The following is a 21,020-nucleotide window of genomic DNA, read 5'->3' as shown; positions in this document are numbered from 1 at the left end:
GGGCATCGCTGGACAGAGAGGGGGCTCAGGTAAGTTTTAGGGGGTGCTGCTACACACAGAAGGCATAGAATGCATTAAGATAAAAAAAACAAAAACTTCTGTCTTTAAGCTACAAATTGTGTCAGTCACAATTGTTTTCACAATCCATCTGAAAAGTAAAACTCAGCAGTTACCGATGGAAAAAAAAACGTATATAATAGGAACTGCAAGGAACAACCTTCACTCACCTTACTGCTGTATTGCTTGGCACAGTGGGGGCAACAAACCGGAGGCGTTGCTATCGTCCCTGTGAGTTGGGTGTGAGTACTAAGCATGGGATCTGGTTCTCCGGGCCCAGCCGGTCTCAGTTTCCGTATACTGGGAGGCAGCTCTGCTCCCGGGTGGTTCTTCAGGATATGTGCTTTCCTTTTGCTGGCGCTTTTATAGACCTGTCAAGATAAAAATAATCTCAACGATCTGCAATATAATTTAAAAATTATAGGTGGTACACCTTGGCAGTGAATATACTAGGGGAGCTGCTTTTTGATATATTATTTATTTTATTTATCCCACACTTATAGTATAATTTTCTTTTGGCGCGAAAATCACTTCTCTACACACCTTGGCAGTGCCCACTCACCTTCTCACAGTACTGGCAGTAATAGTCTCGGTTGGGTTTGATAATGGGTAGTGTCAACTCTGGGACTTCCTCAATCTTCATTTCCGGGTGTCGCTTTGACAGGTGATTGACCTGAAGCAAAAACAGTAATGGCTCAAAACACTGTCCATATACAAATAAAGCAACATGATGGCAGTGAGCTTAACTCTTCCTGCTTACCAGCATGCCTCTCCTCCGGAATCCCATCATACACATGCGGCACTTGAACATGAAGCTTTCGTAGTCTGTGGAAGCGAGACGTGGTTTGAAGGACTTGGTGCGCCCAGTGCGATCTGCCTTCTTGGCTTCTCTCTCTGGATTGTGCATTCGCTGCATGTGTTCCCTTAACTTGTCTTTTCTCTGGAAGAACAAAATCTGCATTACCCAAACAGCCATGTTTCCAACTACACTTAGCCCCAAGCACAGGATTTCAAAGCTAGTTTTTCACCTTTTTTATATAAAGCCAAAAAAAAAAGGAACAGTTATGAAACTGGGAGAACATGGTCAAATACTTTTTTTTGTGTGTGGGATTTATCCCTCACTGCTAGCTATACAAAAAGCATGCTTTCTGCCTGGGTTTTCAGGCAACAAGTGGAGCCATGATCAAATGCAGACATCTTTGTTAAGTTTGCTAAATATGACAAGCAGTGTCAATAACATGCCTGGGGTCCAGGCAGCGGATGGCTTTCAGCTCTACTTCCTCTAACAGGGTGAAGAAGAAACTTCCCATCAATACAATGTTCCTTACCAAGTCCTAGCTTGTCAATCAACATGTAGGACACACCTAGATCCAGCCTGCTCTGCACTTGACAGTTCTATGTGGAATGTTCATAGGGATTAATGCTACTTATTTAAAGCGTTTGTTAACCAAAGGAGAGATCCCGTTCCCTTGAAGCACATTAAACAGCACAGTGCTTGTGCCGTCTAATCTGCCCCTCTCCAAACTGTAATAAACCTGGCTGATGCTGCCACTTCCTGTGTCCCCCTCTCTGTACTGACAACGATAATCATGGCTGCTGAGCCCTGACCACCGTAGTCAGTGTACATCCTTGTCATCCACGGCACTCCTCTCTCCCCCTCACCCCCTGCCTGTCAGCTCGGTATCTGTGTCTCTGCTGCCCTCCCCCACCGCTAGTATAACAAATTATAAATGGCCACTGCTACCCTTTCTATTATAGCTAGGCTTACTCCACTTTTTAAGTCTTTTATAAAAAACAAATTTATGTAAATATCTTTTTATAGCGATCTTCAGGCCGGTCACATGAGTCGGTTTCCAGGGCTACTGCAAGAGGGGCTTAGCAGCCATGTGACCTCCCCAGCTGACGAGGGAGATCTCGGCCCCTTCTGCTGTAGCCCTGTATCAGAGATGTAAAGCGGCCGCGAGTCACGTGACCGGCCTGAAGCCCGTTTTAAAATAGGTATTTACATACCTCGTTTTTATAAAAGACTTAAACAGTTTGGTATGCCCATCTATAGTAGAGGGGATGAGCAGTGATTCATATATATGGGTTCACAAACACTTTAAACAAAAAAATAAAAGAAGACGCATGCTGCCTTTAGTTGTAATTAAAAAATAAACTATTCTGCGGAAAAAGCATGTAAAGAGACTCTACAACCTTCCTAAAGTGATCAAACCAATAAAATGCGGCTCATGGACATGTTTGAGGTCCCGGACTGGTACCTGATACCAACAGCAGTACACACACACACACACAGTCCATGTCTTACCTTGAACTGTTTTCCACATGTAGAGCAAAGGAAGTCTTTACGATCAGAGTGTCTGAGCATGTGTAGACGAAGTTTGTCTGGCCGGCAGAAAGCTTTATCACACTCTGTACACTGGTAAATCTTTTCCGAGTGGAAACTTCTAACATGTTTCTTCACCTGGATGATATAGAAGAGTGCAGCATGAAGGTTAGGAACAGATAAACACCATGGGGAAGATCCTCAAAGAAATTACGCCGGCGTATCACTTGATACGCCACGTAATTTAAAATTTCGCGCGTCGTATCTTTGTTTTGGTATCTGTGTTAGATCCGACAGGCGTACGCCTTAGTACGCCATCGGATCTTAGATGCAATTTTCCGGCGGCCGCTAGGTGGCGTTTCCGTTGTATTCCGCGTCGAGTATGCAAATGAGCTATTTTCGACGATCCACGAACGTACGAGCGGCCGTCGCATTTTTTTACGTCGTTTCCGTTCGGCTTTTTCCGGCGTATAGTTAAAGCTGCTATCTGGTGGCGTACTCAATGATAATTATGGCCGTCGTTCCCGCGTCTAATTTTGCGCAAGTCGTCCGTGAATGGGGCTGAACACCATTTACGTTCATGTTAAAACCAATGACGTCCTTGAGACGTCATTTAGCGCAGTTCGTTCGGCGCGGGGACGCGCTTCATTTAAATGAAACACGCCCCCTACCCGCTGCATTTGAATTCAGCACCCTTACGCCGCGATAGATACACTACGCCGCCGTAACTTACGGCGCGAATTCGTTGAGGATTCAAACTAAGCCAAAGTAAGTTACAGCAGCGTAGCGTATCTGACATCTGCGCCGGGCGCAGCGTAGGTACGTGGATCTACCCCAATGAGCGCCGACTATTAAGGTCAAGATATAGTGTATTGTTTATAGCATTTATGTAAAGTGACACAGTCAGAGAAAAACACAAAATAAAATGCAAATAAAAAAGGTAAACTGCACTTACAATGAAGTGACTTGATCAGGGCATATCACCTGTAAAAACCCCTCCAATGGAAGGCTAGGTCACACCAAGTGATGCTGGAAACAAGCAGCCATTGGGGTGATCTGGCGTTTTACAGAGCTGCCTGTCTGGTATACCGACTTGAAGTTCATCATTAAGTGGAACTAACAAACCTAACCTGAATGAAGTCTGTAAAGCGTTTTTTGCAGTTAGGGCAGCTGAAACAGCCATCGACAACATGCACAGCAACATGGTCTTTCAAGAGATCCAATCGGTCAAACGACTCCACGCAAAAGATACAGGAATAGGTCTTCTGGTCCAGGTGGAACTTCATATGGTTCTCCAAGGAGCTGGTGCTGATGAAGCCCTTGTTGCAGATGTCACAGGTCAGGGGACAGTTGCTGTCTCGCCCATGGAAACGCAAGTGCTGGTCCAGCTTGTCCTTCTCCCTGAAGGCCTTTCCGCACTGCAAGCACTTGAACGGCCGGAAGGACTTGCGTATAAAAAGGTGCTGCAGAGCGGCATTCTACAAAACAAGAGTCAGAATATAACCCGTCAGTCCATGTTCTTTTTAAAGTTTTTATTAACACAAAGAGTTTAAGGATTACAGTGTACAGAGGCATGAAGACTTGTAGTATATGTGTTAGGGCAATCCATATGGTACATCACAATACAGTTTGATAATGGGATATGTTGGAAAGTCATCACAATAAATGCTTGTTTTCCAAAAATGAGAAAACAGAAAGGGTGATGGTTGGGCAGAATGTAGGAGCAAAAATTCATGGACAGCCGCACACCAAAATCAACCTTAAAAGGTAGCCTTTATTGGTGCAAAAAAGGATAAAAGCACTACAAAACACAGCACAGCAAGCAGTGGGATGACGCGTTTCGCACAGAGATTCAGGGCTAGATTCAGAAAGAATTTACGTCGGCGTATCTATTGATACGCCGCGTAAATTCAAAGCTGCGCCGGCGTATCTTCTTTCTGTATTCAGAAAGCAAGATACGCCGAAATTAGGCTAAGATCCGACTGGCGTAAGTCTCTTACGCCGTCGTATCTTAGTTGCACATTTACGCTGGCCGCTAGGTGACGTTTGTCGATTTCCGCGAGGAATATGCCAATTAGGTAGATCCGCCGATTCAGAAACGTACGTCCACCCGGCGCATTTTTTTACGCCGTTTACGTTAGGATTTTTCCGGCGTAAAGTTACCCCTGCTATATGAGGAGTATCCTATGTTAAGTATGGACGTCGTTCCCACGTCAAATTTTGAAAATTTTACGTTGTTTGCGTAAGTCGTTCGCGAATAGGGCTGTATGTAAGTTACATACGTCTAAAGCATTGACGATTTGCGGCGTAATTTCGAACATGCGCACTGGGATTCTTTCACGAACGGCGAATGCGCTGTTCGTAAAAAACGTCAAATACGTGGGGTCACATTTAATTTGAATAAAAACACGCCCACATCATCCACATTTGAATTAGGCGGGCTTACGCCGAACCACATACGCTACGCCGCCGTAACTTAGGGCGCAAGTTCTTTATGAATACGCAACTTGCGCCCTAAGTTACGGCGGCGTAACGTATCCGAGATACGTTACGCCCGCAGAAAATTACACCGGGCCATCTGAATCTAGCCCTTAGTCATAGCTAAAAGGTCCTTTAACATGGGGCGGACTCCGGCTGCGATCCACTTGCTCAGCAGAGGATCTTTCTGCTGATCCCCGCTGAGCAAAGCGGATGACAGGTCTGTGTCCACTTCACTTATGCAGAACGGACACAGCCTGCTCTCATCCATGGGCAGCAAGATGTAAACGGAGGACCGCCTGTCCGTTTACACCCGACTGTCATGCGAAGCAATCCGACAGAGGCAAGGGGAACGGATCCCCATCCAACCGTTTTTAAGAGGATCGGATTGGATGCAGGCAAGTGTAAACGGGACACGTGTCTGTTTACATCCGCTGTTCCATAGAGGATGGAGGTTCTGATCAGATCTGCCTGAAAAACAGAGAGGTGGACCCAATGGGAACCTTCATGCCTGCTCTGCCCTACAGGCAGCAAGATGTAAATGGAGAACCGCCGGCCCATTTACACCCGACTGCCATACAAACTGATCCGATAGACGCAAGGGGAACGGATCCCCACCCATCTGTTTGAAGCGGATCGGATTGGATGTAGGCAAGTGTAAATGGGACGCGTCTATGGAACAGTTGATGTAAACAGAGGAGGATGGAGGTTCTGATTGGATCTGCCTGAAAAACTGACAGGTGGACCCAATCGGAACCTTTGTGTGAAAGGGTCCTGAGGGAGTGAGAGCCAGGGAGGGGTGGCCGTGGAAGTTTGGTGCTCTGGGGCACTTAGGGAAATTAGTATCCTGTCAACATTGGACAACTGCAATCGCTCAGTAGAAAGTGGGTGATCCATGGGTCCCAAAATTCCTTAAATTTGGCCATGGTGTCTGTGAATTTCACTGTCTGTTTTTTTATTTCAGAAGGCCCTAAATATTCTAGATTCGGCCTTGCTGAGTGTGGGTGTACAGGACAGCCATGCAATGCTTTATTTTGTGGCCGTCAGGACATTTGTCATAACGGTGAACTGGTATGTAGTTGGCCCTTTCGGTAGGAGATTACACACAAGAGTTTTCGACAAATGGGATTTTTCAGCATTGTATACAACTTATTATAGACCACCTTCTACAATTCCTGTATTACTGAACTGGTCTACCATGTGTGTGGAAGGTTCACAATTCCAGACAGCCCCTGAATTGGGTGAGCAGTCTGCATCAATGTCTGTGAAGGTTCTCATTTGTGGTATAGCTAGCATAACTGCGTAACTAAATTTCTTCCTGTAATTTTAAAGGTATTAAACCCAAAAACTAAGATCTAATACTTGCAGCTTACCAATCGCTAAATGTGGTGGCTGCATTATTTGTCATTATTTTAGGCTTTTTTTCCCTTTATCATCACCAGGTGATCTGGCCAGTAACACAATTCCTGTTTTAGGAAGTCTCCATTCTGGAGGTCTCCATACTGGATGGAGAAGCAGAAGAGACACCATTGTACAGAAGGGTAGTATTAGTAGATTTTGATTGAATTGACTAACAAACTCTCGCTAACACTTTTTAAGCAGCTACAGGTACTGTTTTTTCCCCTTAAAGGTTTTATATAAAAAAAATTAAAAACGGGCCAGTAAGCACCCCTGTCATTGGTTAAATGGTTTGTCTCAACCCTCAAATTTCCACTTTTAACAGTTGCCACAGTTTGGTCCATTATAGTCAGTCCTACTGACCAGAAAAAAAAGTTGGAAAAAAAACAAAAAAATAAATAAAACACATGTCATTTTGCTTATCCAAGCCACTTCTTCAGTTCTTAAAGTGTCACTAAACCCAAGACCCCGCATTCACTATATCTGGTCTCCCACAGAACATGGAAATGCAATTATTTTAGTAAATGTAAACGGCTAAATACCTTTTATCATCAGCAGTATATAGCAGTCTTGTGACTTCTATCAGTCTCTGGTTAAAGCTTGTAGGAGGAGTTTTCATTCTGCTCTGACTGTCTTATGAGGCTGCAGGACCCCTGACCCTCTATCTGGACAGTGCAGATTGGCCCTGTACTGATCACATGCACCCTCCCAAGAAAAAAACTCTCTAGCAATACACACCAAACTGAGCATGTGCAGAGTGCCTCTCAGGAGATGGATTGGGGACAGTGAAAGAAGGGGAGGGATCAGAGAAGACAGATTCAAACAGCCTTTTTACACAATGCTGAGGATTGACCCCCCTTAGGTTCCACAGTGAGTATAACAAACATGCTTTACTACATATACAGACTGATTTTACTGTTGTGGGTTTAGTAACCCTTAAAGAGAGTGTCAGGAAAGTATGCCAGCATTTATGTCCACACAGGTAGCGCAGTCACCTTAAAGAGGAGCTCCAGGATCTCCCCAAAAGTCAGCAGCTACAAATAATGTAGCCGCTGACTTTTTAATATAAGGACACTTACCTGTCCAGGTATCCAGCGATGTCCTCTCCTGAGACGATTCTTTAATCAGCTTCGGGAACAGGCGCCGCCATGGTAAAATTAAGGGAAACCGACCCTGAAGCCTTGTGGCTTCACAGCCGCTTCCTACTAAGCATGTGCAAGTCGCGCTGAACTTTTTGAAAGGTCCCGTGTAGTCATCTGGGACCTGTGATGTGTGGGAGCAGGAGGGGCCCCCCCCCCCAACTTTAGGCTCAGATCACCATGGCGCATCTGACCTGAAGCGGGGCCGGGTCACTGTCAAAACCAGGTAGCCGATCCCCCTTCCCCCCCAATTTTTTTTTAAATACAAACAAGTGGAACTTCTCCTTTTGGGTGAAGCTCTGCTTTAATTTAATCACCATGAAATGTGTCATGGTCAAGAAAAAACGTAGGACGACCAAACAGAGGGGAACAGCAGAACATGGAGAGTAATATAGTCAACCCATATGTACGTGGCTAGAGGGTCGGAAAAACTCAGAAGGCTCAAACATTGCATTCACATGTATTTCTAACCCACCATTACACAGACAGAAGCTTGTACATCAAAAAAAAAAAAAAAATCTAAACCAAGCAAAGTAACTTGGTATATGCAGGAGAGTGTAGTGAGAATTGGGAAGACTTGTACATTGGGAAGACAAAGCAACGTCTCAACAAATAGCCCAACACGGGATGGTGAACCCTATAGATCAAGGCTCAGCGGTCTTCCTACACCTTAGGGAAAAGGGACATACACTGAAACAACTATCCAAAAACAGGGATGGAGACACTCACGACACATCAATGTTCCACATAAAATGTCATATTTACCATCACCACCCCGGTGTTCTGACAAATTTACACCGTCAGAAGGTTTAACACCTATGCAGACCATCTGAAACAAAAGGATGGGACTTTGTAACTAGAAGAGGGCGGTTTAACGACGGCCACACTTTCCATCCTTTTTCTTGGACAATCGGCACATGCCTTTCCATGCTGGCTGAATTAAGGTGTCTGCGCTACTTACGTGAATAATAAATGCTGGGGTATGTGTATGGATGCTCAATTGAACTGAAGATGTGGCTTGGATGAAACATCTTCAACATTGCAGAACAAGTCCAGCTCAAAGTAATTAAGTACTACTGGTTTGGAACAATGTGATGGGTGGGTGGGTCATACCCTCCGTCAACGTTCAAGCCACTTTTCACAAGACAGGTACTTATAATGAAATGCCCCAGCAAATATTTTTCCCTCTAGGGTGAAATATCATGGAGTAAGCGTGTCATGGCTGCATCTGTTCCATGGTATTAGTAGAAGTCAACCTACCTGCAGCTCCAGCTGAGAGGTCAGCATGGGAGGAGAGAAAGATGCATTACATTTACAAAATGACTAGCCTTGGACAATGAAGGCAATGCAGGTCAGCAGTCAATAGACAAAATACTATCCCTTCTAACCTCAAGGTTTTACGTGAGGCGCAAAGTAAAACAAAATTCAGAATCAATAACCCCCAAAAAATAGCCGCTTCATGTCTGCATTTGTTACCATTTTGTTTTAGCGCTCCACATAATAGAACTAAAAATACGATTTTTATATTCACTCCCCTGGACCTGTACCGCATCCTGCCAGAAAATCTTTGGTATGTGGTTATAACCAAAGTACTGGAACCCAGGATTCAGCCCTCCGAAGAGAGGCGTTACAGGCAAAAACCTTGTGCTTTGGATACGAGGCCCCAGGTACCATCCACTTTGGCCCAAAGCACTTTGGATGGATCTGTCTTTATGGAGGCTATTTAAATCCAGCATGGATTCCTCCAGTGGAGCTCCTCAGAGCACATCTTCACTCGTGACCAACATCTTAGACACTGGCGAAAAAACTGGGGTGTTCCCAGTATGGGAGGGGTTATATAGGGAGGAAACTTCCTGTCTAATTGATTACACCAGTGTCCAGCACCTGAAGGTGGAATATAACCCACTTAGTCATTACTAGACTCTGTGTCCCGTGATGTACGATAAAGAAATTCATTTTTTTTTTAATCTTTCAAGGAGAAGTACAGCCAAAGCTCGTTTGGCTGCACTTCTCCTGTGGATCACAGGAGTGCAGTTTGTTTTGCCCTGTGACCCGTATTCAGCATACAGCGGGCTGAACTGTCGGCTGACATCACAGTCAGTCCAGGCTCGGGCAAGATCGCGACAATGGAGTTGGGATCAGCCCACATACCTGTCACTGAGAGCCTCCCGCTATGACACCTCCACAGCCTAGAGCTATAGTGGGGGGGAGGCAGAGCAAAGAGCGGCGATTGACAGCAGATCTTTGCTCACGAAGCTGTGAGAACCGAGCGATCAGCACTTTTCGATCGATCGGTTCTCTGTGTTAGAGGGGTCGGGGGACAGATACAGTATTGGACCGTTGCTACATCCACATAGGTATGACTCTTAAAAAACAAACATACTGTACATTTTAGGGGTATACAAGTCTTGTACTGTCAGGTTATACCGACACCTACAGGAGGATTGGACACTGACAAATAAAATATATGTACAGCGGCCCAGGATAACCGTTTCTACTACCAGCATGCCTCAGGTTTGTGGCTAAGCAGTAGCAAGAGCATAAATATAGCCACAGAGGGGTGAAACCTGTGTACCTCAATGGACTCCAAAGTAAAGGATGTTATGGCGAGTATAAAAAGCCTGTTTTCTTTTTTTACCCACTGAGGGAAACAGAAAGTCTTGTACTGTCAGGATGTCCAAAAGCAGTCCAACTGAGGGGTGGGCAACAAACATAAAATGCTGGCTAAAGGTTCAATCTTTCTCAGCAGAGCTGAAAAAAATACATTCATCCATCTGGGACACTAGCAAAACATGTAGGTATGCTGAAAACAGGAGGGGTTATCCTGGGCTGGCCCAAATAATTTTTTGTTTGCCAGTGTCCAATCCTCCGGTAGGTGGCAGTATAACTTGACAACACAAGACTTCCTGTGTCCCTTCAATAGACAAGAAAATAAAAAGATTTTGACAAAGTAATTCTCTGTGTGTTCAAGACCGCACTAACACCTGCCATCACAAACACTCATATTCCGTAATAGTTACCAGTAAAAACTGGGGGCACAGGATCACTATATTTCAATGCAGGGACTTTTGGAATTCCTACTTCAAAGAGCTCAAGTGGACATAACTTATATACAACTAATCACAAGCTCTGCCCTTACAGGCCAACACAATTCAGTATACGAAGAAACTGTGATAAAGTCAAGAAATACACTCAGTTTAAGGCCCCTTTCACATGGGGCAGATCGGCTCAGCGGACTCTGCTATCTTAGCAAGGGGGATCTCCGCTGAGCCGGCGGGTGACAGGTCTCTTTTCACTGTGCAGAGACAGACCTGTCAGAGCCCTGCTGTTCTCTATGGGAAGATCAGATGAAAAACAGACAAGTCTGTATATATCTGATCCCATCTGCTGGATGGATGGCCAATGTATCACCATCCATCCGTTTTGAGCGGATCTTGTCAGATCAGATGGCAGATGGGTGTCAGCAGACACATTTCCGCCGACATCCGCCTTCCCATACAAGTCAATGGGTGGCCCGCTCGGATCCGCCTGAGAAACAGACAGGTGAATCTTTGCGGGCCGATCGTGTGAAAGCCCTAAAGCCCTACTCTGGGATCACTACCTTTTGACCTAGTATTGAACATCTGCCTATCCATAAACCCATCTCCTAGAAAATGTTTTGTTTTTAAATTTGCAAAAATTAAGTTGTAGCTTTGACCTTTTTTTAGAGCTGTCAAATCCTCAGCTATTCTTGTGTGTCTGTGCAGCTGCCTCAAGTCATTTGAGACAGCTGAGACTACACTGCAGTACATGTCCCATTCCAGGTCAATGATTCCAGGTCAATGATTTCGGTCCTCGGTGGGCATTGTGGGCAGAGGCAGCAGGTAACTTGACAGGCAGGCTTAACATAGCAGCATTGTAATATTCACACCCACAAGACTTGCCATTCTGACAGTTTTACATCAGGGCTACAGGGGTGAAAACGAGACCGGTGCAGTGAGGGTATTGCATCCCATAAGGAGAAACAGGAAATGATGATGAAAGTGCAATGAGACAATGTCAGAGGATATTGCTGTATGTCTCACGAATATAGTTTTGTGGAAAACAGGTGCATTATAGTCAATGTACTGCTAAAATTTCCATTTTGACCAGAGTTGGGCTTTAAAGTCATATTGAAAGCTGATTTATTTTAATTTTTTTAAATAACAAACATGTTATACTTGCCTTCTTTGTGCAGTGGTTTTGCACAAAGCAGGCCTGATCTCTCCTCTTCTCGGGCCCCCTGCCCATGCTCCTGGACTCTCCCACCTGCTGAGTGTCATGAAGCAAGCAGCTTGCTATAAGGGGCACCAGAGCAGACTCCCTCCCGAGTCACTGCTCAGTCTGTATATTCACACACACAGTGCGGCTTGGTCCTGTCCCTGCTCTCTTCGGATTGGCTGTTCGACAATAGAAGGAGCCAATGCCTGTCTTAGCCAATGAGGAGGCAAAGACCTCAAAGAGCCGCTGCTCTCATGCATATCGCTGGATCAAAATGGATCTGAGGCAAGTACTGGGAGATTTGGAGGGGCTGCTGCACGCAGAAGGATTGTTTACCTTCTGTGCATAAAGGTAAACAACCTTGCCTCAGACCCACACAGGGCCTAATAGCTTATTTTTACAGCAGCCAGAATAACAATCGCAAGATCTTGGATATTCCCAGTGCTTTCTTTGACCTCTTGCCTTGAATAATGTTATAAGAATGCCTCTCTGCAAAATAAGCTTCCCCCATTTGAAAAAACCTGGGACCCATGGATCACCTATCTGACGGGGGCAGCCTCGTCAGATCTGAGGCTAGCCTCTTAGTGCCCTAGGAGAGGCTTGCTGTCTCTTCATTTTCTTCTTCTTTCATCCCTTTCTTCTTTCTTTTCCTACCGCTTTCTCTTACTACTACTTATTAAACCTTTTGATAGTTTGGGGAGCGACGTAGAGTGATTAAATTCATAGCTGGGATGACCCCTCGTATTAGATGAAGGCATCCCCCGGTCATGCAGTTTCTCTTCAGAGAATGTATTTCTTGTTATTAGGAATTATAGTCACAGTCCAAAATTACATTATACCGGTTCTTTAGCGGCCTCTGATGTAGGTCAGTAATGTTATCATGTGCCGGTACTTTTCTATACTGTATTGTGTGGTTTAATATCTGTATGGTTTATAATCTTAAAAAGGATTGGAAAAAAAGGTAAAAAAACCTTGAGCCTTTACAACCACTTTAAATAATTATAAATACTTTATTGATACCACAGAAGGTTAGTAGTTGTACACTTCCTGAAGCCTGTCTGTGTGTTTTATGTACCACCACTCACATTTAAAATGTAAGGAATGAATGAATGGTGTTGTAGCAGTGTGATATTTCTTACTACAGTAAAACCTTGGTTTGCGAGCATAATTTGTTCCAGAAACATGCTTGTAATCCAAAGCACTTGTATATCAAAGCATTTTTTTTTTACAGGGTATAAAAGAGAAGAGACGCACCTCCAAGTGTAGCAATAAGTTGCTAAATGTTGTACCTTCATTAAATGTAACCATATTGCTACACTTAGAGGCTCCTCTCCTTTTTTATACTCAGTTGTGACATGACGCTACTCTTATATCAAGACATTGCTTGTATATCAAGGCAAAATTTATTAAAACATTTTACTTGTCTTGCAAAACGCTCTCAAACCAAGGTTTTACTGTATTAGGTTAGTTAGAATAGAGTTTGGTTAACATGAAAAGACATGTATTGTTGCATTATCTGTAGTCAACTCAAATATTTCTTATTTGCCAAAATGAAACATTTAGCAAAAGCAAAGAGCAGCTCTAAACATGAGATGATTCGTTGCTCATACCCGAATACGCTTGGCTCGTCGCATGTCTTCAGGCGTCAGGACACTATGGGAAACGGCAGGTGAGGGCTGTACAGGAGGGACAGTAGTCTGCAGAACATGGGTGTCTGGCTGCTGATCGGTTGGATCTTGCGTCGCTGTACCCAGTGAGAGTTCGGACTGATCCAGGCCATTTATCGTATCGTGACCCGTCTCTTCAAACTGCGACCGCTTATTCTGGAAATGCAGGAGATCCTGAAAGAGATAAAGACAAAGTTGTAAGCTGGAATGTTTGTATGACCATACTGAAACAGTGTATGGTCTAGCATCAATAGAGGATCCGAGTCCTCCTTCAGGGCGGGTCGTGACTGATTGAGGTGCGATGTCAGAGAGACTTGTTTAGGTCTCAGATTGCTGCCTCTTTGAAAGCAATAGAAAGTCACTCCACAGGGAAATCTGGAATGAGTACAGAGGTGCGTTCAGGATAAACGTTTGTCACACTGATGCCGCATACACACGACCGTTATTCATGTCATGGAGGAAAAAAAAATGTTCTCGACGCGATTCCTCTCAAGCCTGCCTTGCATACACACAATCATGATAAAAAATGCTTGAGCAAAGCGCGGTGACGTACAACACGTATGACGGCACTATAAAGGGGAAGTTCCATTCGAATGGCGCCACCATTTGGGGCGATTATGCCAATTTCCCGTTTCATAACTTGCTTCTGAGCATGTATGTTTTTTCCCCCTCGTTAGAGCGTACACACGACCGTTTTTCACGACAAGAAAAAACAGAGCAGGTTCTAAAAAAAATGTATGCCCATTTTTCTCGTACAGAAAAATGCTCTGGAGCCCACACACGACAAATCCAACGCGTTTCAGGAGAACTGCCTTCCCCTTCTTTAGGGCTGACGATGGGTGTGGCCAGTGAAATGCTACAAAGTATGACCCTATCAGTCTCATGCTGGCTCTTGGCGATCTGATAGTATTTAAAGGGTCAGACTTGTAACATTTCACCAGTTCCAGTTTTGTTTCTGACCATACCCGCCGCCACAGCCCTGATGAAGGGGGAGGCGATTCCTCCAAAATGTGCTGGCTTTATTCATCACTTGTGAACTCAATTTTCCTCTATACTCACCCAACGTTATAAGCTGAGCAGTTTTATGTAAGTAGAATAAGGCTATGGGTAGGATGGGTAGGTAGATACTGCATGCATTACTGCTGCAATTTTTTCCAGTAACTGTACAAGACACTTTGAGCTGATGTTTTATGAGATACACTACTGACCTGATTCCCCAGACTGCACTTTTCTCGATTTTCTCCAGAAAAATCCATGCGCATAAATTTTGGGGGTCTTCCGGGTCTCCTCCCAGGTCCAAATTTCCTCTTCGTCCTTCCACGACCACGTCCCTTGGCTCTGCGATCGTTGAAGAAAATCAAAAATGATTACAATCACTGTTCAAATCTTGCCACTTTCACCTCTGTAGTATTTCCAAAATAGACCATCTCAACTCTCTCAACTCGAATAATGCAACCCCCTCCTTGTTGGCCTTCATCTACACAGGCTATCATCACCCTAACAACTGTTCAATGTCTGCCAATCCCTTCACTGGCTTCCGCTTGCCCAAAGAATACATTTCAAAATACAAACAACTCTACCTAGAGCTACATCAACCATCCTCTTCACTGTACCAAAGACCTCCTGCCTGTTGGCTCCCTCATCACCTCCTTCCATGCTCACCTCCAAGACTGCTCCAGAGCCTCTTCCATCCTCTGGAACTCGCCTACCCCAATCTGTTTTTTCCCTCTCCTACTTTGTCTACCTTCAGACAATCCCTGAAAGCTCATCTCTTTACAGAAGCTTATCTTGCCTTAAAGTAGAACTATAGAAAAAACTGTTTTCATTTTGGATAGAATAAGGGAGGGTTATAACCCGTCAGTTTTTTTTTTTTGGCCATCTGTGTCCCATTGCAGAGATTTTCCTTCATGTCCTGTCCCATAGCCTAACAGGAAGTGAGAGGAAACCCCTGTAAACTAAAAGGAAATCCTTGGGGACCTCCAGGTCACCAGAACTAGTGTCTCCATTGGAAGATTTCCCCTCTAAAGCCTCGTACACACGATAGGTTAACCAGACGACAACGGTCTGAAGGACCGCTTTCATCGGTCAAAACCGATCGTGTGTGGGCCCCATAGGTTATTTATCCATAGGTTAAAAAAAAGCCAACTTGATTTAAAATTAACCTATGGATTCCTAACCGATAGGTCAAAACCAATCGTTAGTAGGCACGTCCATCGGTTAAAAATCCACGCATGTTTAGAATCAAGTTGACGCATGCTTGGAAGCATTGAACTTCGTTTTTTTCAGCACGTCGTGTTTTACGTCACTGCGTTCTGAAACGATCGGTTATTTAACCGATGGTGTGTAGGCACGACTGACCATGAGTCAGCTTCATTGGTTAACCTATGACAACGGTCCTTCAGACCGTTGTCCTCTGGTTAACCTATCGTGTGTACGAGGCTTAATACTTTTCTGGGGACAACCCAAAAATTGGAATTTACTTTCAATGATAATAGTAGAAAAGGACAAATACAGAGGGAGAATCCCCGTAATGGGAGCCCAGACAGTAATAAAAACTGACAGTTATTCTAATCCCTGGGAGTCATACTTTATTCTAAACATGAATATTTACTTTATCCAATTTATCTCCACAGAGCAATTCACTTTTTGTCTGTATCATTTGCCTTTTAGATTATAAGCTCTCACAAGCAGAGCCTTCTGAACCCTCTTGTCTTGAACTTTATTGTAACTATACAATCTCCCTTCCTATTGTAATATGCTGTGCAATATGATGGTGACACAGTAGGGAAAATAATTATTTGATTTTGAAAAAGTCAAGCACAAAAATAGTGGGACTTTAAATATGCCTGAAATTTGTATAAAAGCTTGTACAAAATTGTATTACATTGCATATTCAAAAGACAAACATATAAAACAGGTATACCATACAGTGTAGAATGTAAACATAAAGGCCCGGATTCACAAAGCACTTACGCCGACGTATCTCGAGATACACCGCATAAGGGTAAATATGCGCCGTCGTATCTGTGCGCCGTGCCCACCAAACTAGATACGCCTGAAAATAGGCTTCCTACGACCTACGTAACCTGCCTACGCCGGCGTATCGTAGGCGCATATTTATGCTGGGCGCATTTGCCGCTCCCATTGATTTTCTATGCGCATATGCAAATGAGGGAGATAGGCCGATTCACGAACGTACTTGCGCCCGGCGCATAATATACGCGGTTTGCGCAAGTCGTACGTCCGGCGTAAAGTTAAGCCCCATATATGAGGCGCAACTCATGCTAAGGTATGGACCAGGGAACACAGCCGTCGTATTTTATGTCGTTTACGTAGTACGTGAATAGGGCTGGGCGTAGGTTACGTTCACGTCGTAGGCAGTGATCCGTCGTATCTTAGGGAGTAATTCCGACGTGATTCTGAGCATGCGCACAGGGATGCGTCCACGGGACGGCGCATGCGCCGTTCATTTTAAGTACTTGTATGGCACTCGGCCCATCATTTGCATGGGGTCACGCCTCATTTGCATGGCTCACGCCCACTTCCACTTACGACGACTTACGCCAAGGAAACACAGTGCAGATTTGGGAGCAAGTGCATGGTGAATTCGGTGCTTGCCTTTCTGCGCTACGTCGGCGTAGCGTATACGAGATACGCTACGGCGGCATAAATATGCGCCAATGTATGTGAATCCAGGCCAAAATTGGTACAGAGCTTACGTTCAGTTGATCAGCAATTGCATAGCAAGTTGATCTGGTCTAGGAAAAAAAAAAAGAAGAAAAGAAAAAGAGAAAAAAAAAAGAACAAAAGAAAGAAAAAAGAAAAGAAAAGAAAAGAAGAAACCATAAACCTATCATAAAAAAATCCATCATAATTAACATATAATTGCCAAATCTAAAAGAAGTTATTTAAACTCAATGGTTTGCTTGGATGGAAAAAAAAAAGGGGGGGGGGAATGATGAACATTATATTAATATATAAAAAATAAAATAAAAGTATGAGACACATGCATGTATGTATGTATCTGCACGTCATATGGATGTTTTCATGTACATATGTGCGCATATGACATGTGCGGATACATACATGTGTCACACTTTTTTTATATATTAATATAGATGTATAATGTCCCTCATTTCTTCCCCCACCTTTTTTTTTCTCATCCAAGCAAACCATTGAGTTTATTTAACTTATTTAGATTTGGTAATTATAGGTTTATATTATGATGGACTTTTTCTTTACGATAGGTTTATGGTTTCTTGTAGTCAGAGCCATGTATGAAATTGTACATGGTGCCAAGTCATGAAGAAGCGGGGGCTGAAGAAACACGTAGACCAGATCAACTTACTATGCAATCACTGATCATTTGAACTTAAAAGTGATTGTAAAGTCTCTGTAAAATGTAATAAAAAAAAATAACAAACATGTTATACTTATCTGCCCCGTTCAGTGGTTTTGCACAGGGCAGCCTGGATCTTCCTCTTCTTGGGTCCCGATTGGCTGCTCCAAGCCCCTTGGACTTGTCGAGGGCCCCAACAACAAGCAGCCTGCTAGCTGCAGCTCCGTGTGTCCATCTCTCACCGACTTTGATTGACAGCCTTGGGAGCCAATGGCACCGCTGCTGTATCTCAGTCAATCAGGAGGGAGAGTCCCGGGTGGCCAAGTCACTCGTGGACATCGCTGGACAGACAGGACTCGGGTAAATATTCTGGGGGGGGCTGCTGCACACAGAATGCTTTTTTATCTTGATGTATAGAATGCATTAGGATAAAAACCTTCTGACTTTACAACTCCTAAGCTCTGCACCAATTTTACTCTTGCAATCCTATACTGTCCGGTATACCTGTTGATATGTTTATGTCTTTTAAATATACAATGTAATAAAATTGTTCTCAAAAGGCAATTTAAAAACCTGCTACAATTGTGTTTGACTTTTTCTATATTTATGTTTGGGATGATTCCAAAAAACTTGATCAATTTTTATGAAATAAATTACAAATTAGTGAATAATTTGATCCCCTGCAGATTTTGTAAGTTTGCCCACTTACATACAAATGAAAGGTCTATACATTTTTATCACAGGTGTATTTTATACGCTAGAGACAGAATATCAACCAAAACGTATTCGGTGTATAAAGGACACCTGTCCACAGTGGCCCAGATTCAGGTACATTTGCGCGATATTTGCGGGGGAGCAGGGCAACGATTTTGCCCTGCGCCCCCGCAAATATTTTGCGCTGCCCTCGATTCACGGAGCAGTAGCTCCGTAAATTGCGAGGGCGCGCCGGGGGCGGGGGCGGGAATGAATCCCCCGGGGGAGGGAATCATTTAAATTAGGCGCGCTCCCGCGCCCAGCGCATGCTCCGTCGGGAAACTTTCCCGACGTGCATTGCGGCAAATGACGTCATTTGCTTCAAAGTGAACGTGAATGGCGTCCAGCGCCATTCACGAATCACTTACGCAAACTACGTGAAATTCAAATTTCACGTCGCGGGAGCGGCGGCTATACTTTAGCATTGGCTGCCCCTACTATTAGAAGGGGCAGCCTTGCGCTAAAGTTGCCGTACGGAAACTCCGTACCTGGCTTGCGCAGGGCCCGCGCAAGTTTGTGAATCAGTGGTAGTATGCAATTTGCATACTACACGCTGATACACAATGGGAGCGCCCCCTAGCGGCACACGCAAGAATGCAGCCTAAAATCTGCGAGGCATAAGAGCCTTATGCCGCGCAGATTTTAGGCTGCAGTCGGTGTAACGAGGTTCCTGAATCAGGAGCACTCGTTACACCGGAGCAAGTAAGCAATTGCGCCGTGTAACTTATGGTTACACGGGCGCAATTGCTTCTTGAATCTGGGCCAGAATCTCTATCTTTCATTCAAACCTCACCATCATGGGGAAGACCAAAGAGCTGTGAAAGGACATCAGGGACAAGATTGTAGACCTGCACAAGGCTGGAATGGGCTACAAGACCATCAGCAAGAAGCTTGGTGTGGAGACAACTGTTGGAGCGATTATTCACAAATGAAAGAAATACAAAATAACCATCGATCATCCTCGGTCTGGATCTCCATGCAAGATCTTGCCTCATGGGGTGATGATGATTATGAGGAAAGTGAGGGATCAGCCCAGAACTACACAGGAGGAGCTTGTGAATGATCTCAAGGCAGTTGGGACCACAGTCACCAAATAAACCATTAGTAACAATACACCACCATGGATTGAAATCCTGCAATGCCCGCAAGGTCCCTCTCCTCAAGAAGGCACATTTTCAGGCCAGTCAGAAGTTTGCCAATGAACATCTAAATGATTCAGAGAAGGATTGGGAGAAAGTGCTGTGGTCAGATAAGACCAAAATTGAGCTCTTTGGCATTAACTTGACTCTCCGTGTTTGTAGGAAGAAAAATGCCGACTATGACCCTAAAAACACCATCACTACAGTAAAGCAAAGAAGTGGAAACATTATTTGGGGCCGTTTCTTTGCTAAAGTTAAAGGCCAACTTTGCTGCATTGAGGGGCCAATGGACGGGGCCATGTATTTTTTTTTTCTTTATTTTTTTTGTGTATTTTGTGCGTGTACTCGAGAGAGGAGCCGGACTGCAGGAGTTGGGAGTAGGCAGGCCTCCCCCAGAGGCAATCTGCCACCTTTCTCCATGCCCCGGGTGGCAATGGCGGGTGTGTGAGGGAGTCCTCCCACACAGCCCACCCTACCTGCTCCGCTTTGAAGCCCAACGGGGCAGAGGGACTCCCTATAAGGGAGTGAAAGTATTTGCCCGCTCAACCAGCTCCGTTAGTCCTTCACCTCTCTTTTTTTGAGACCGCGTGGTCAAAGTGCGTGCATGTCAACCCAATTTCGAGTGCGTGTAAGTGTGGTGGTTTTTGTGGGAAGGGGGTGGGCGTACTTAGCGCAGGCTTACCTCGCATAGCACACCCACCGGGAGCCGGGCTGAGACCACCAAACCAAATTCACATGTAGCCGAGACCGGGATCCGAACCCCTAGCTGCAGAGGTGAATGGCTTGTCAGCGCAGTGCCAATCGCGTTGAGCCACCGCAGCTCCACGGGGCCATGTATTGTAAAACCCTGGATGAGAACCTTCTTCCCTCAGCCAGAACACTTAAGATGGGTTGTGGATGGGCCTTCCAGCAAGACAATGACCCAAAACATACCGCCAAGGCAAAAAAAGGGTGGCTCAAGAAGAAGCACATTAAGGTCATGGAGTGACCTAGCCAGTCTCCAGACCTTAATCCTATAGGAAATTTATAAAGGGAGCTGAAACTTTAAGTTGCCAAGTGACAGCCAGGAAACCTAAGGATTTAGAGAAGATCTGTGAAGAAAAGTGGACCACAATCCCTCCTGAGATGTGTGAAAACCTGATCACCAACTACAAGAAACATCTTACCTCTGTGCTTGCCAACAAGGGTTTGTCCACCAAGTATTAAGTCATCTTTTGCTTGGGGATCAAATACTTATTTTACTCACTGAACCGCAACTCAAATTTATAAAATTTCTATCAAGTTTTTTTTTTTTTCAGGATTTTGGGTTAATATTCTGTTTCTATCATTTAAAATACACCTATGATAAAACATTATAGACACTTCGGCCCGGATTCACAGACACTGGCGCATATTTATGCCGCCGTAGCGTATCTCCTTTACGATACGCAGCGCAGAGAGGCAAGCACTGAATTCACAAAGCACTTCCTCCCAAATCTGCGCTGG

At 44.5% G+C, this 21,020-nt stretch overlaps 1 protein-coding gene across 3 annotated transcripts in view; it reads right to left on the bottom strand.

The window, feature by feature from the left end:
* Positions 1 to 21,020, bottom strand: part of PRDM10 (PR/SET domain 10) — an 83,831-nt gene that overhangs the window by 8,634 nt on the left and 54,177 nt on the right. For 2 of the 3 annotated variants that reach the window (XM_040326239.1, XM_040326238.1), the window contains exons 11-18: positions 14,513 to 14,642; positions 13,248 to 13,478; positions 8,659 to 8,670; positions 3,514 to 3,861; positions 2,366 to 2,521; positions 818 to 997; positions 620 to 730; positions 228 to 428 (exon numbers count right to left, since the gene is read on the bottom strand). In XM_040326239.1, coding sequence (XP_040182173.1) covers positions 228 to 428; positions 620 to 730; positions 818 to 997; positions 2,366 to 2,521; positions 3,514 to 3,861; positions 8,659 to 8,670; positions 13,248 to 13,478; positions 14,513 to 14,642 — 1,369 coding nt within the window. The remainder of the gene's footprint in view (positions 1 to 227; positions 429 to 619; positions 731 to 817; positions 998 to 2,365; positions 2,522 to 3,513; positions 3,862 to 8,658; positions 8,671 to 13,247; positions 13,479 to 14,512; positions 14,643 to 21,020) is intronic. The other variant, XM_040326240.1, reaches the window with a different exon arrangement.

This window comes from Rana temporaria, chromosome 10 (assembly GCF_905171775.1).
Source record: "Rana temporaria chromosome 10, aRanTem1.1, whole genome shotgun sequence".
In the NCBI taxonomy this organism is placed as follows: Eukaryota; Metazoa; Chordata; class Amphibia; order Anura; family Ranidae; genus Rana; species Rana temporaria.
Note: the sequence above shows the minus strand (reverse complement) of the source record. Positions and strands in the feature narration are given on the sequence as shown.